Source organism: Eptatretus burgeri, chromosome 1, assembly GCF_056783735.1.
Source record: "Eptatretus burgeri isolate ZD-2024b chromosome 1, Ebu_testis_v1, whole genome shotgun sequence".
In the NCBI taxonomy this organism is placed as follows: domain Eukaryota; kingdom Metazoa; phylum Chordata; class Myxini; order Myxiniformes; family Myxinidae; genus Eptatretus; species Eptatretus burgeri.
Window position 1 is genome coordinate 50014597 of NC_140961.1, and position 15587 is coordinate 50030183.

Sequence of the window (15587 nt, forward strand, 5' to 3'; positions counted from 1 at the left end):
GACCTCTCTGAAGGGTTCTTATTTTATTTTGCATTGATATCAAAACTCATGGTGTAACTGAATTTGAGATTACTTGCAGAATATAGTTGTCAGGTGACATTTAAGTGTATTTTTTTTCATTAACGAGAGGGATGAGGTACAAATGCTTATTTTATGGGGTTTGAACTTGGATTCCTCATGTCAAGAGCCAGGGATTTCGGATGGGAATGCTATCAGGTCATTCCATGGTGGGATGTTATACAGGCAATGTTAATGAAAACGGATCTGAACTCCACATTCTCATTGTGGGTGAGGACTGAAAGGGGATGGGGGAGGGGGATGGGTGGGAGGTTTGGCCAGATTCGTAGACACCTTCATCTCCCCAACCTTTCTTCATTTGCTAAATTTACAAAGTGAACATAAACGAGAGAGAGAGAGAGAGAGAGAGAGAGAGAGAGAGAGAGAGAGAGAGAGAGAGAGAGAGAGAGAGAGAGAGAGAGAGAGAGAGAGAGAGAGAGAGAGAGAGAGAGAGAGAGAGAGAGAGAGAGAGAGAGAGAGAGAGAGAGAGAGAGAGAGAGAGAGAGGGCGGGAGAGAGAGAGAGGGCGGGAGAGAGAGAGAGGCGGGAGAGAGAGAGAGGGCGGGAGAGAGAGAGAGGGCGGGAGAGAGAGAGAGGGCGGGAGAGAGAGAGAGGGCGGGAGAGAGAGAGAGGGCGGGAGAGAGAGAGAGGGCGGGAGAGAGAGAGAGGGCGGGAGAGAGAGAGAGGGCGGGAGAGAGAGAGAGGGCGGGAGAGAGAGAGAGAGGCGGGAGAGAGAGGCGGGAGAGAGAGAGAGAGAGAGAGAGAGAGAGAGGGCGGGAGAGAGAGAGAGAGGGCGGGAGAGAGAGAGAGAGAGAGAGACGGGAGACGGAGAGAGAGAGAGGGAGAGAGAGAGAGAGAGAGAGAGAGAGAGAGAGAGAGAGAGAGAGAGAGAGAGCGGGAGAGAGAGAGAGAGAGAGGGAGAGAGAGAGAGGGCGGGAGAGGGAGAGAGAGAGGGCGGGAGAGAGAGAGAGAGAGAGGGCGGGAGAGAGAGAGAGGGCGGGAGAGGGCGGGAGAGGACGAGAGAGGGCGAGAGAGGAAGACAGAGACACAGAGACACAGAGACACAGAGACACAGAGACACAGAGACACAGAGACACAGAGACACAGAGACACAGAGACACAGAGACACAGAGACACAGAGACACAGAGACACAGAGACACAGAGACACAGAGACACAGAGACACAGAGACACAGAGACACAGAGACACAGAGACACAGAGAGAGAGAGAGAGAGAGAGAGAGAGAGAGAGAGAGAGAGAGAGAGAGAGAGAGAGAGAGAGAGAGAGAGAGAGAGAGAGAGAGAGAGAGAATGAGAAGGAAGAGTGGGATATGAATCTTTCAGAGATGGATTGTGAATGAAGATCCAGTTTTATTTTTGTTTCTTATCAGAGCGAACGAGAGTTTCTCAAAATGTCATGCTTTACATGTGTAACTTTATACTATCTGGGTCTGGTTGTGTATGACTTGTCCAACTTGCTGTCACTGTTTGTTTAGCTGTTTCTAGATTCCTGCTGTTTTCCTCGGGAATAGCTGTTCGTGGAATACCATTAGTGTTATCGCAACAAGAAGATGTCATTTTGCCCATAATGCGCAGCCACTCATTCTTTGTTGGCTTGGATTTTGATGCAACAAACAACAGGGTGTTCGTTTCTGACACAATTAGCCAAACAATATTCTGCCAAAACCTTGACGGCACAGGTGAGGCTTCAATGACTGCTTTGTCACGAGCTTATATTGTTCGATATTTTTGTTGGAGCATCACGTACACATGCATTATTTTTGATGACTCCTTGTCCCCTGGAATATTATTATTATTATTATTATTATTATTATTATTATTTGCCCTTAGGATTGGAAACTATTGTTCCCCGAGCGGCGTATTTGGTAGAGGATTTGGCATTCGACTGGATTTCACGCAACCTCTACTGGACGGATTCAAGGTTACATTCTCTTAGTGTTGTGAGACTTGCAGACAGGTCTCGACGTACATTGCTGAACTCGCTGGGGAACCCTCGTTCTGTTGTTGTCGACCCACTGAAGGGGTATGTGTTGATTATACAGGTGTGCGTGTGTGTGCATTTGCGCGCATACACATAAATAAACTAACAATTGTGTGATGGTGTGGAAACATCTTTTGATTAATTGGTAATTTATTGACAATGGGTTTGTATTTGATCAGCTTCATGATGATATGGTATATATATATATATATCCAAAATAACTCGAATTTAAAAAAGGAAAACCAAACTCACACTTCAGTTTCTTTTAGAATTACAAATCGATGTCAATAATAATAAATTTCTCACTAATTCGTTTGATAAACGAGATACTTTTCCATTGCACATTGTATGAATGCCTTTCTTAAGGCCCGGTCACACCTTGACGTTTTAGCCAGCAATGGCAACGTATTAGAATGTATGTAAAACGCTGGCTTACGTTGAACTTTTGATGGTTTTTTTTAAAGATTCGGACGTATTCATAGCGACTTGGTCTTATGTATAACGCATTGGTAACTACACAGAACGTTTCGTTGTGTTATAGATAACTTGTACCAACGAATGCTGAACCTGTTGTCGGCCTACACAACCGATGCCCAATGATAGTCTAACTTAGGCATAGCTCGTTGCACGCATCGCCGACGATGTCGTGACGTAGCCTATTAAAAGGCTGACGCACAACGATTCAAATCATAACTGCCGTAGAAATGGAAGGGTCAAAATCGCGGTCACACCTTGGCGATCTTGCCAGCGTATGCCGACGTAACAAAAAGTGTGTCTAAAACGTTGGGGCACGTCGAATACGGTATGAGTAAGTTTGGTATGCGCGAGTAGAACGCTAAATACGCTATCATAAGTCGTAGTAAGTAGAGTACGTCAAGAAATTTTGAACATGTTCAAAATTTTACGACGTACTCGGCGTATGACACACGTTCCGCATGCGATGAGGATAAGTTTTACACACGATATGTGGATGCTTACACACGTCCACAAAGGCTACTTATAAGCTACTCATAAGTCGAAACACGTCGCGGTAATGTCTTTTTTACGCGAAACTTATTTCTAACTTGTGTTTGACGTGCTTTGAACCAATTCTTTACGTAGCCCCAACACACATCGACATATGTAGACGTATTCCAATGACGTCGAGTTCCTTTTTGAGTCGATGTCCATGTCAGCAGTAACAGTATCAGTATCAGTATTAGTATTAGTGTCACTATTAGTATTAGTATTAGTATTAGTAGTAGTTTGTTCATGTTGGCAGTCGTAGGTGGGTGTGAGGGGGAGGGTCTGGGTTATGATGGATCGTCCTTGCGTCCGCGTGTCCACGGGTAGGTTCATAGGCTGCCACTCAACGATTTAAATGGCTGCATCTCCACTATTGAAAGTAGACGCTTGCCCTCAACAATTGGATTTTTTTTACACTCAACGACTTTTAAACGGTACCACTCAGCTAGTTTCATTGTTTACAATGAACGATTTAAATTGCTGTCACTCGCCTTTGTTTTTTTTTTATTTTTATTTTTTTTTTTTTTGACGCTGGGGTTTGGAAATTTGAAGCGTTTCTTCTGAACGTGTTAAAACGCTCAAACTCGACTATTTTAAATAGACGCTGCCGATGGACAATTGGAATCATAGCCAAGCTAGACATCGAAGTGTGAACATCCTCGTCATGCCGAAGAAAAGTTTGAAGAATGCTGCAAATAAGTGTCCTGGCCGTGGCCGTGGACACTGACGCAAGGACGATCCATTATACCGACGTCTTTCAGCCTATGAGTAACTTAAAAGTAACGTCTGTCGACGTGTGGCAACAATCGCGTAACGTGCCAACAACACGTTAATCATAGGTTAGAAATAAGTTTCGGGTACGCTAAACATTACCTCGGCGTGTCTCAACTTATGATTAACTTACAAGTAGCATGTGTTGACGTCTGTCAACGATCGCAGACCGTGCCTACAACTTGTGGCCAGCGTAGCGGAACGTGTGAGTCATACGCCGGCATACGTTGTGAAATTTCAAGCATGAAAAAATTTGAGGACAACCGAAAAGTACAACGTTTAAAGCCAGCGTACAATGACGTATGGCAACGTACTATGACGTATGCCAGCGTGCTCTCAATGTTATCAAAACTTACCCATAACGTATTCAACGTGTGCCAGCATTTTAGAAAAAAAATTCAAAAATCGGCATACGTTGGCTAAAACGTCAAGGTGTGACCGGGCCTTTAGACAAAAACATTCCTAAGAAGTTATCATATGGTACAGTTGCAGGTGAAATAATTAGGACTGTGAGAGAAACCACACACTGCACTGAACTTGTTAATATTGTGACGTCCACGGGACTTGAACAGTCCCGCCAACGTAGAATGAGCCGAAACGATGGAGGCGGTTTATTTATTTATAACCCAAACATGGCAGTTCTAATCGCTCTACCGCAAACGGGACGAGGAAGGTGGCACGAGTCGCTTTTCACTGAGTTGATGATGTTTATTTGTTTTTATTATAAACCAGAAATAACAAGACTCGGCAAGAAAAGGGATCCGGGGCGATTCGACGGGATGATGTGGGATCAGGCGTGGGGAAAACACAGACAATTCCAATGAATATACAATTCTCAAACCCTCTAAGGCGCCAAGTACACACACACACACACACACACACACACACACACACACACACACACACACACACACACACACACACACACACACACACACACACACACACACACACACACACACACACACACACAACGTAGCTACTTCTGGTGGTCAGGCTGGACCGTTGTGTGGACGCAACTGTCCCTGGATCGGCGTCGGACGAGCTGGCCTTGCTCTCGTCAGGGGGGCAGGAGAAACCGTGGTGCTGTCGACCTCCTGGTCATGGCCCAAGTCCGCTCACAGCCACCAGGGAACCAGTTCTGGCACCAAATTGCGAGCAGGAGAGGGAGGCAGGTCCGCCCGCCGTTCGACCCCGTACTCCGAGTCAGCAGAACCCCAGAGCCAACCAAGGTGAGGCACGAGGCTCAGCTAGGCTCCAAGACACGATGAAGAACACGATCGAATCAGCACAACAACAAGTACGCTTCCCGCGCAACAGCCTCCACACCAAAAAAACACGATCTTTTTGTCCCGATCTTCTTCCTCTTTCTTTTCGACCCCGAACAGAACCTTTTTATTCTCCTGTCCTCGTCACTTCCAATCGAGCCGTTTTATTGGCCCACCGCCGTCACCTTCCGCCAATCGTGATCACGGGGCGGAGCCATCCGCAGCACTGTCCTGTGACGTCACGGCCAGCCTCCAGGGACTACTAAAAGGGGTTTACGCAGACACACTTACCCTATCCCGTGTCCCTATCTAATTACGTGACAATTATCATTTCCCCCTTGAAGAAATGAACATTTACTAGACAACTTATCACCACTGAATTGCTACTTATTACATCGAGATCCTGGTAAACTCGAACAGCATGGCATACCTAATTAAACATCCTAATTACCCTTTGAATGCATACCCCCCCCCCCCTCAAACGTAACAATATATTAAAACAACTCATCAGACATATGCAAACACACAGGGAGCTACAGTTAGCGGATTAAAACAAGTTTTCTTTAAGATCATAAAATGACACCAAATATAATTAGTGAAATACAATACAAAGAGTAAAAACTATTATTGGCGAGATATTTATATAAATTAACTAATGCTATGGTTCACGACGATGTCGTGACGTAGCCTATTAAAAGGCTGATGCACAACAATTCGAATCATAACTGCCGTAGAAATGGAAGTGACAACATCGCGGTCACACCTTGGCGATCTTGCCAGCGTATGCCGACCTAAGAAAAATGTGTCTAAAACGTTGGGGCACGTCAAATACGGTATGAGTAAGTTTGGTATACGTGAGTACAACGCTAAAGTATGCTATCATACGTCGTAGTAAGTAGAGTACGTAAAGAAATTTTAAACATGTTCAAAATTTTACGACGTACTTGGCATATGACACACGTTCCGCATGCGATGGGGAATAGTTGTACACACGATATGCGGACGCTTACACACGTCCACAAAGGCTACTTATAAGCTACTCATAAGTTGAAACACGTCGCGGTAATGTCTTTTTTACGCGAAACTTATTTCTAACTTATGTTTGACGTGCTTTGAACCAATTCTTTACGTAGTCCCAACACACAACGATGTATGTAGACGTATTCCAATGACATCTTCTGGTCGACAAAAAAAATAAATGAATGTGTTTCTAACTTACAACTGCCATATAAAGACGTGTTCCCAGCGATTTTGGGAATTGGTATATAAAAATGGTGTTCATAAAAGGGGAACCCAACAGTGTTTTCGAGTCCTTTTTGAGTCGATGTCCATGTCAGCAGTAACAGTATCAGTATCAGTATTAGTATTAGTAGTAGTTTGTTCATGTTGGCAGTAGTAGGTGGGTGTGAGGGGGAGGGTGTGGGTTATGATGGATCCTCCTTGCGTCCGCGTGTCCACGGGTAGGAGACATCTTTGCACCATTGTTCGAAGTTCTTCGCGGCTAATTTTTTATGGGGCTTTTTCAACAATGAGCTATGGCTTGTTTTTACGATTTAGGTCTATTCATAACGGGTTGGACAAATGCACAATGAACTAATAATGTGCATAGAGCGCTTCGATAACTTATAGATACGATATACCAACGAATAATTATCGTGTAGCCGGCGTTCACAAACTATGGCCAACGATAGCCTAACTTATCCATATCGTGCGGCAGTTTATCTTTGCCGGTGACGTAGGGTTTGCTATTCATAGGCTGCCACTCAACGATTTAAATGGCTGCATCTCCACTATTGAAAGTAGACGCTTGCGCTCAACAATTGGATTTTTTTTACACTCAACAACTTTTAAACGGTACCACTCAGCTATTTTCATTGTTTACAATGAACGATTTAAATTGCTGTCACTCGCCTTTGTTTTTTGACGCTGGGGTTTGGAAATTTGAAGCGTTTCTTCTGAACGTGTTAAAACGCTCAAACTCGACTATTTTAAATAGACGCTGCCGATGGACAATTGGAATCATAGCCAAGCTAGACATCGAAGTGTGAACATCCTCGTCATGCCGAAGAAAAGTTTGAAGAATGCTGCAAATAAGTGTCCTGGCCGTGGCCGTGGACACTGACGCAAGGACGATCCATTATACCGACGTCTTTCAGCCAATGAGTAACTTAAAAGTAACGTCTGTCGACGTGTGGCAACGATCGCGTAACGTGCCAACAACACGTTAATCATAGGTTAGAAATAAGTTTCGGGAATGCTAAACATTACCTCGGCGTGTCTCAACTTATGATTAACTTACAAGTAGCATGTGTTGACGTCTGTCAACGATCGCAGACCGTGCATACAACTTGTGGCCAGCGTAGCGGAACGTGTGAGTCATACGCCGGCATACGTCGTGAAATTTCAAGCATGCAAAAATTTGAGGACAACCGAAAAGTACAACGTTTAAAGCCAACGTACAACGACGTATGGCAGTGTTTTTCAGAAAATCAAGGTGTGACTGGGCCTTAAGGGAACTGTGTTTTGGGGTTTACAATTTAAATTAATTTGAAGAGAGGATTTGTGAAATTAACATCATTTACAGGAATAATTTAAATTATATTATATTTTAGGAATAGCTGGTACATAGACATTTTAATAAGTGTGTGTGTGTGTGTGTGTGTGTGTGTGTGTGTGTGTGTGTGTGTGTGTGTGTGTGTGTGTGTGTGTGTGTGTGTGTGTGTGTGTGTGTGTGTGTGTGTGTGTGTGTGTGTGTGTGTGTGTGTGTGTGTGTGTGTGTGTGTGTGTGTGTGTGTGTGTGTGCGCGCGCGCGCAATCAGAGTTGTTGAGTTTTAATGGCCGCCACGAGAAGTATCTGGTCAAATGTCGAAAAATGTTTCCACACTTTGAGCGTTGTTTTTCAAACGTGTGGCTCATTATTCAATGTCATGCTTTGTGTTTATATTATCATGACACTGAAATGTGCGTGTGTGTATGTACGAGTTCATGTGCAAGCACCCAGGTGTTCATTGTCTTTCACCCATATCTCCTCTTGTGCCTTGCCTCTCCCCGAACCTTAATTACATTTTGTGTCAAGTGATACCGTGATTGATAATTCCAAGGAAAGGACCTGTCGTGATGATTGTAATTATTCACAACTGAGAACAGACATTCCATTGATCTATATCTCGAGTTTTTCAACATTTATATCTTGTGAACAGCTTTCATTCTTTCTCATGTTTTTTTTTTTACAGGTACATATTCTACAGTGACTGGCATCGACCAGCAAAAATAGTGAGAGTTTGGTGTGATGGCTCACATGCCACACCAATTATCAATACCACACTTGGCTGGCCGAATGGATTGGCTCTGGACTGGGAAATGAAATCGTAAGTTTGTATCTTTGTGTAAAACTTATCTACACGCAACATTTATTATTGTTCGAATTATTCAGGTGTGTGTGTGTGTGTGTGTGTGTGTGTGTGTGTGTGTGTGTGTGTGTGTGTGTGTGTGTGTGTGTGTGTGTGTGTGTTTGTTGTATTTCACCATTACCTCTTGTGCATTAATACTTGTTACACCTTTCAGTGAGTCCCTTACCTCCTTCCTTGCACTTTACTTCGACATGGGCCTTAACCCCTTCCTGCAAGATCTTAGGAATTTGGGAAAATTTTTGAATGGTATTCCTTAATATGTGCCAATGAAAAAGAAAATTGTCCTGGCAGTCTTTGTGGATCAGAGTTGCTCCCTACCAGTTTGTTGGCAGTGGCAATTTTTGATGCATAACAATCTTAATTTAATTAATTTGTCATTCTGTTTATAATACTTTTAAGCTGGAGGTTTCTCTATAAAGCAAACTGAGTGTCCATTGCTGTTTTAAGCAAACTGTGTCGGTTCTTGAGAACATCATGTCAATTATGCCCTCTTAGGACAGGAATCATTTACTGGGTCGATGCCTTCTTTGACCACATCGAGTTCAGTGATTTTGATGGACGCAATCGGCACCGGCTTGATGAAATCGGTGTGCTCGAACATCCCTTCAGCATCGACGTGTACCAAGGTATCTGCTGATGTTTTTGTTACAAAACTAACCGATGTTATACACAAGCCGCAATATTTTATGGAATGGTTCTATGGAAGTCGCACATTCGGTTTTGCTCTTTGGAACCCTGAAAAAAGCACCTTTTTACTCAAGTACAAGCACAAATGCAATAATTTTGTTTTAGTTTCAAGTGATTTTTAATGCAGTTGTATAAATAACTTTACAAGTGACTTCTTAAAATCTTTTTTGGCTTTTTGAAATATGAGAGATTTACTCTTTTTCAAACGAGTGAAATGGGAAAGGGAAATGACTCTTAATAATTTTTATTTATTATTTATTTATTCATCATTCTCTTTATTCTAATTCTTGCAGAAATTTTTCTGTAAAGCTCATCCAGGTTCCTCCTGATGATTCCAGCTTTGATCTTTACTTCTTCGGGTTCCTTCTTGGTCTTCCGTTTCATTATGTTTGTTCCATACACTGATGCTGTTTGGACTGTGATTCCCTGCTGACGAACCTCTGGTAGCTTGTACATGTTGCTGTGTTTGAGCCTGGGGAGTAACTGCTGAAATCTAACTGTCTGGGTTCTTCCTGACATTGTTCTTTGTTCCTTTCACATTTCTTTATAATTTTTATTCCTTATTTATTTATTTATTTGTTTTATTTTTTTTCATAATTATCTTTATTCATTCGAATTTTTGCTTGTTCTTCTCTTTCAACTTTTTTACTCTCCATTTCTCTCGTTATCTATCACTCTAAGGAGAAGTGAATTCTTGCAGAAAACTTTCTGTTAGGCTCACTTAGCTGCACCTGGATGCAACATTTATTATTATTGTAGGTAGGCCCTTCAAGAAGAGTCAGTCCTTCATGAAGAGTAGGTGAGCTATCGCCGGCACCCTGAAGAAATTCCAAATTCCTGCCATTTACTCCTGAGTCGGAGTGGCTACCCGACCAGGACTGTAGCCTCGTAACTGATTCAGCAACACCAACGCTCTGCATTGTGCACGGTACATAATGATGATGTTCAAGAGCAACCTTCTGTTAGAACCTGTGGTTGAAATTTAGGATTCAGTATTTTGATATTCCTGAACCTGAAGTGCTGCCATGCTTGTTGACATTGCATTTAAACAACAGGAAATCACAGAGGGACATTGCACAACAAAATCAAATGTGTCCCGTCAAAAAAAGAGAGCGTCTTGGTTGGGCTATGTCGATTTTGATCATGGAATTTATATTATTTGAAGCAACACAGCGAGTGTGAACATCAACCCCTAGCAGTTGTGTAGTTTTCATAATCCGAATAGCCTTTGGTACTTTGAGGAAGAAGCATGTGTTGTGGGGAAAGAGATGAAATGCAAATACTATTCCGTACAATTTCCGCGATTCCAGGAAACAAATTGCTCTAACGAAAGAATATGAACTTGGAATGGCTTGTTTCAGGAATGCTGAGCCTTGAGATCATGAATCCAAAATTTTGAGTTGGACTTGCCTCTCTAAGTTTTTATCAGAACCATTGTTCTGAACCATTGTCTCTCATGCTCGTGTGCAGCTTGTACTGATGCAATTACTCCTGTATCATCAACCATAAATTTATTGCATTTATTATGAATAATGGTTAAATGTGTAATAGCCTTCAACATAAGATTGTAATTCGTTGTTCTTTTTTTTTTCCTTTCAGATTATGTTTATGTCACTGACTGGCACCACAACTCTATTTTTCGTATCCGTAAAACTGACGGAGGAGAATTGCAGGTCATTCGACAGGGGATCTCGTCCGTCATGCATCTAAAAGTGTATGATTCCTCTTTGCAAACTGGTATGTATTTTATCTCGCTCTTTTTTTTGTGTTGTGTGTCGTGCCACCCTCCTACTCTGCCCACCTCAAATACGCTAAAACATCACCCTACTCCCACCAATCACACTTTTAAAACAAAAATTGTGCAAAACTTCTAAATCCTATTCAAAAATGTCCATTATGTTCGCTTTGATTGCAAACGGAATTGCTCGTTTTTATTTCATCAATGGCGCTTTATCTAAACTACCTCTCCATCTTGTTGTGAATCCAAATTTCTCTGGCCTTCATTAACCATTTCACACAAACACATGTTCCTCACTGATCCTCTCTACAGGCACCAATGCCTGCAATCGCAGCACCAATCATAATGGAGACTGCAGCCACTTCTGCTTCCCAGTACCAAGAGACAGGCGTGTCTGTGGCTGCCCTTACGGAATGAACCTTGAAGGAAATCAGCGCGTGTGTGTACCAAACCCGTCTGCTGAACCACCTACCGAGCAGTGCCCAACGACGTCGTTTCCATGTCAAAATGGACGCTGTGTACCAAGCACCTTCCGGTGCAATGGTCACGATGACTGCAATGATGGCAGCGACGAAAGCAACTGTGGCTATGGCAGTAAGTTGCTTTCTCATAATATAAATAAATAAAATCACTCAAATACTAGCTTTCGGCTTACAGGGAAATGTCTTTTTCTTCTTCTTTTTTTTTTTTTCTCCTGGTGAGGCAATATTGTTGGTTGGTGGTGGTGGCCGTATGGCAGCTTAGCTGCCAGGGTAGCTATCATTTCTTGAAGCGCGACTGTGTCGCTGATGCAGTGCCCCTCTACCAGTACACACATTGGAACTGGTACTCATTTCGCCGACCTCGGAAGGATGACAGGCTGAGTCAACCCCCTGGTGTATTAATTCAGCGGCCAACGGGGCTTGAACTCAGGACCCTAGGATCCCAAGCTGCCACCCTAACCACTGAGCCAACACCAGGCATTGTTGGTTCATAACACTAAAGGAACGGTAAAGGAAGGTTGAAAATCTACGAATCGTAACTTGTGTAAACCAATTGATAGCAACTCCTTTGCCCTGCTGTGCCTCAAAAATTAATGGCTTAATGAGTGGCAAAAAGTATGGTGTTCATTTTCATTATTATCCATCATGCTGAAAACTATCTCCCAAGGCTTCACCAAAACATTGGGCAATTTCCTTCAACAGATTTCCAAGAGAAATTGACAATATGTTTATTAACAGAATACCAATGGAGTTTTGTAGTCATTTCTTTAAGGTGGTATGAAGGTTTCATCTCTTCAATGCACTGGAGTAACAGTGCGATATCACCGAATTGGTAATTGAGCAAAACATTTTGAAGAAACCTGTTAATATTGTCATCTGTCAACCACAAAGCGCTTCTTCCCCACCATGTGGTATGGGAATGGGTTAACATTCATGGAACCAACCTTGTAATATCATTGAGGGGATTTTTTTTTTGTATGTATGTAAATGTAGGTGATGTAACAACACCAACAGTATCCAATCTTGGTACCGAGTTATCGTCAACGGACACCCTGAAGTACTTGTCTGCTTTTTTGCACACTGAGTATTCTTTCTTTTTTTCAAGCTGGAGTGCTGCATAAAACCAGAGATCCGATTGACTATTACAAGGGAGGGTTCACCATGGTCCACCAGATGGTTCCAAATTTCCCATTTGCTGCAATGCTGATCACAAGAATGACTGAGCAGATTGGTCCTTGCAATGATCATCATTGATCTGATGACCAATTTTGTTCCATGGACATGCACGGAACAATGGATGGAATCAATTCAGTTATAAAATTCTAAACTATTTTACAAAACACTACAAGTAATGATCGCTACAATTCTAGTAATGAATGATTGCTAGTTAATCATCCACCAACGCTTAAGAGCTTGTGGAACTTGCATTTCAACTATTTCAAAATGTGCTTCAGTTTATGTTGTTTGTTATCCAATAAGTTCACATATTACAACGTCTCCAATGTTGAGAAATGATCACAAAGTTAAGAAATAACTCTGTGTAGACATTCTACACACAATAGGTGTGTCAATAGACAAAAACCATCAAAGGATATTTTTGGAACTTATGCATAAGTGGAAGCCATTTGGCCCATCATATCTAATTTATTTGATCTATGGAATCGTGTGCACACTCTACATGATCGACATTGATGAGACTGGGTGATCGCTTTTGTGAACACTTACTCGATGTAAGAACCAAACTGATCGCTCGACACTTCAATCCTCCCAGACATACGTTCAGTCACATGGCAGGCTGCGGTATTTCTCTCCATTTCAGCACCGTGGACAGTTGCAAGTGCAAAGAGCAAAGTCTTATCTACAAGATCAACACGTTGGCTTTTTTCATTCACTTTGACCTCCTGTCTCTTATAAATTTTCAATTCTTTCCCACTCTGTGTTTTTCCCATTTTTTTTTATCTCCACCACTGAAGGGGGAAGGAGGTTTTGTTTTCACCCCTTTCTGTCTGTTTGTTTGTCTGTTTGTGTACAGGATATCTCAAAAAGTTGTGGACGGATTCGGATTAAATTTGGTGGGCAGGTTGGGGGTGTGTGACAACGTCGAACCGATTAGATTTTGGTGAAGATCTGAATCCGAATCCGGATCCGGATACATGTATCCATCCAGATACCAGACCGTTTTTAATGATTCTTCATCTTTGAGAGAAAGGTCCAAAAACTATACATTTGTATTTTAAAAAAAAATTTCCATCCTCTCTCTGTCTCTGTCTCTGTCTGTGTGTCTGTGTGTCTGTGTCTCTGTGTGTCTCTCTCTGTCTCTCTCTCTGTCTCTCTGTCTCTGTCTCTGTCTCTCTCTCTCTCTCTGTCTCTCTCTGTCTCTCTCTGTCTCTCTCTGTCTCTCTCTCTGTCATTCTCTCTCTCTCTCTCTCTCTCTCTCTCTCTCTCTCTCTCTCTCTGTCTCTCTCTGTCTCTCTCTCTGTCTCTGTCTCTCTCTGTCTCTGTCTCTCTCTGTCTGTCTGTCTGTCTGTCTCTCTCTGTCTCTCTCTGTCTCTCTGTCTCTCTGTCTCTGTCTCTCTGTCTCTCTGTCTCTCTCTCTCTCTCTCTCTCTCTCTCTCTCTCTCTCTCTCTCTCTCTCTCTCTCTCTCTCTCTCTCTCTCTCTCTCTCTCTCTCTCTCTCTCTCTCTCTCTCTCTCTCTCTCTCTCTCTCTCTCTCTCTCTCTCTCTCTCTCTCTCTCTCTCTCTCTCTCTCTCTCTCTCTCTCTCTCTCTCTCTCTCTGTCTCTGTCTCTCTGTCTCCTCTCTCTCTCTCTGTCTCTGTCTCTGTCTCTGTCTCTGTCTCTGTCTCTCTCTCTCTCTCTCTCTCTCTCTCTCTCTCTCTCTCTCTCTCTCTCTCTCTCTCTCTCTCTCTCTCTCTCTCTCTCTCTCTCTCTGTCTCTCTCTGTCTCTCTCTGTCTCTCTCTGTCTCTCTCTGTGTCTCTCTGTGTCTCTCTCTCTCTCTCTCTCTCTCTCTCTCTCTCTCTCTCTCTCTCTCTCTCTCTCTCTCTCTCTCTCTCTCTCTCTCTCTCCCCTTCTTTTCACTTTCCTCTATCTCTTTATTTTAATAATTATTTGAAACAATTAATAACTATTTCACTGTTGTAATTATTATTATTATTTTTATTATTATTATTTAAATTTATTATTATTATTTCTCATAATTTTTGAAGTTGCTTTAGTTTGTTCATCTAATCTGTCACTTCTTGTTTATTCCCTATCATTTTCACTTTCGTTCCAGTCCCAGCCCCCTATATATATATATATATATATATATATATATATATATATATATATATATATATATATATATATATATATATATATATATATATATATATATATATATATTGTTGTGGTTACCAAATTCGCAAACCACCATTCAGGTCCCTTAGGTGAGGTATCTCGGTAAGTACATGTGTAGTTAGGCCCAAACCCGTTGTCTAGTGGGAATACATGTCATTTATGCGTGCTGCGACTCTTCAGGATAGCCGTTTTTCTTTTGCTATCTTTATTTTGGACCAACCGCCATGATTACCACCACAACCACAACATCAACCACCAACCACAACGCCGCTTCACCACAACCGCCACGACCTTCACGTCACACCTCGCAGCCGTCGCATGTCACCGTTCTTGCGCCGCCTGTGGAGTACCGGTGTTGGACTCGTGCAGGGCGCGCGCCCGAACAGCGTGTACAAAATCACGGATTTTGTGCTTCAAAAACGGATCAAAAACGACACACGCCCACTTTTTGCCGTCCAATCGGTGAGCGAGGGCGGGTGGCCCGCCCCCAGGGCGATCGATATATGCAAATTTATGGATCAAAAAGCCTTCACGCCCACTTTTTCTCGGGCCAATGGGGAGCGAGGTGAAAGGTCAAAGGGAGGGGGTCAAAGGCGAAGCTACGGGGCGGATAAAAGGACCGTGTTCGTCAGTCCAGGAGAGTCGAGAGTCGGAGAGTCGGAGAGTAGGAGAGTAGGAGAGTAGGAGAGTAGGAGAGTAGGAGAGTAGGAGAGTAGGAGAGTCGGAAACAGAGAGTCAAGACTTCGCGGGCGGTGGAGCTGCTCGTCGTGTGCGTTGGAGTCGGAACGGAGGGGACGGAGCTGTGGAAAGCGGCGACACCAGACGAGGGGG

At 42.9% G+C, this 15587-nt stretch overlaps 1 protein-coding gene across 3 annotated transcripts in view; it reads left to right on the forward strand.

The window, feature by feature from the left end:
* LRP2 (LDL receptor related protein 2) overlaps positions 1-15587 on the forward strand; it is a 350948-nt gene that overhangs the window by 62046 nt on the left and 273315 nt on the right. For all 3 annotated transcript variants that reach the window (XM_085883670.1, XM_085883668.1, XM_085883669.1), the window contains exons 16-21: positions 1552-1755; positions 1907-2099; positions 8335-8469; positions 9007-9137; positions 10798-10935; positions 11249-11530. In XM_085883670.1, the coding sequence (XP_085739796.1) occupies positions 1552-1755; positions 1907-2099; positions 8335-8469; positions 9007-9137; positions 10798-10935; positions 11249-11530 (1083 nt within the window). The remainder of the gene's footprint in view (positions 1-1551; positions 1756-1906; positions 2100-8334; positions 8470-9006; positions 9138-10797; positions 10936-11248; positions 11531-15587) is intronic.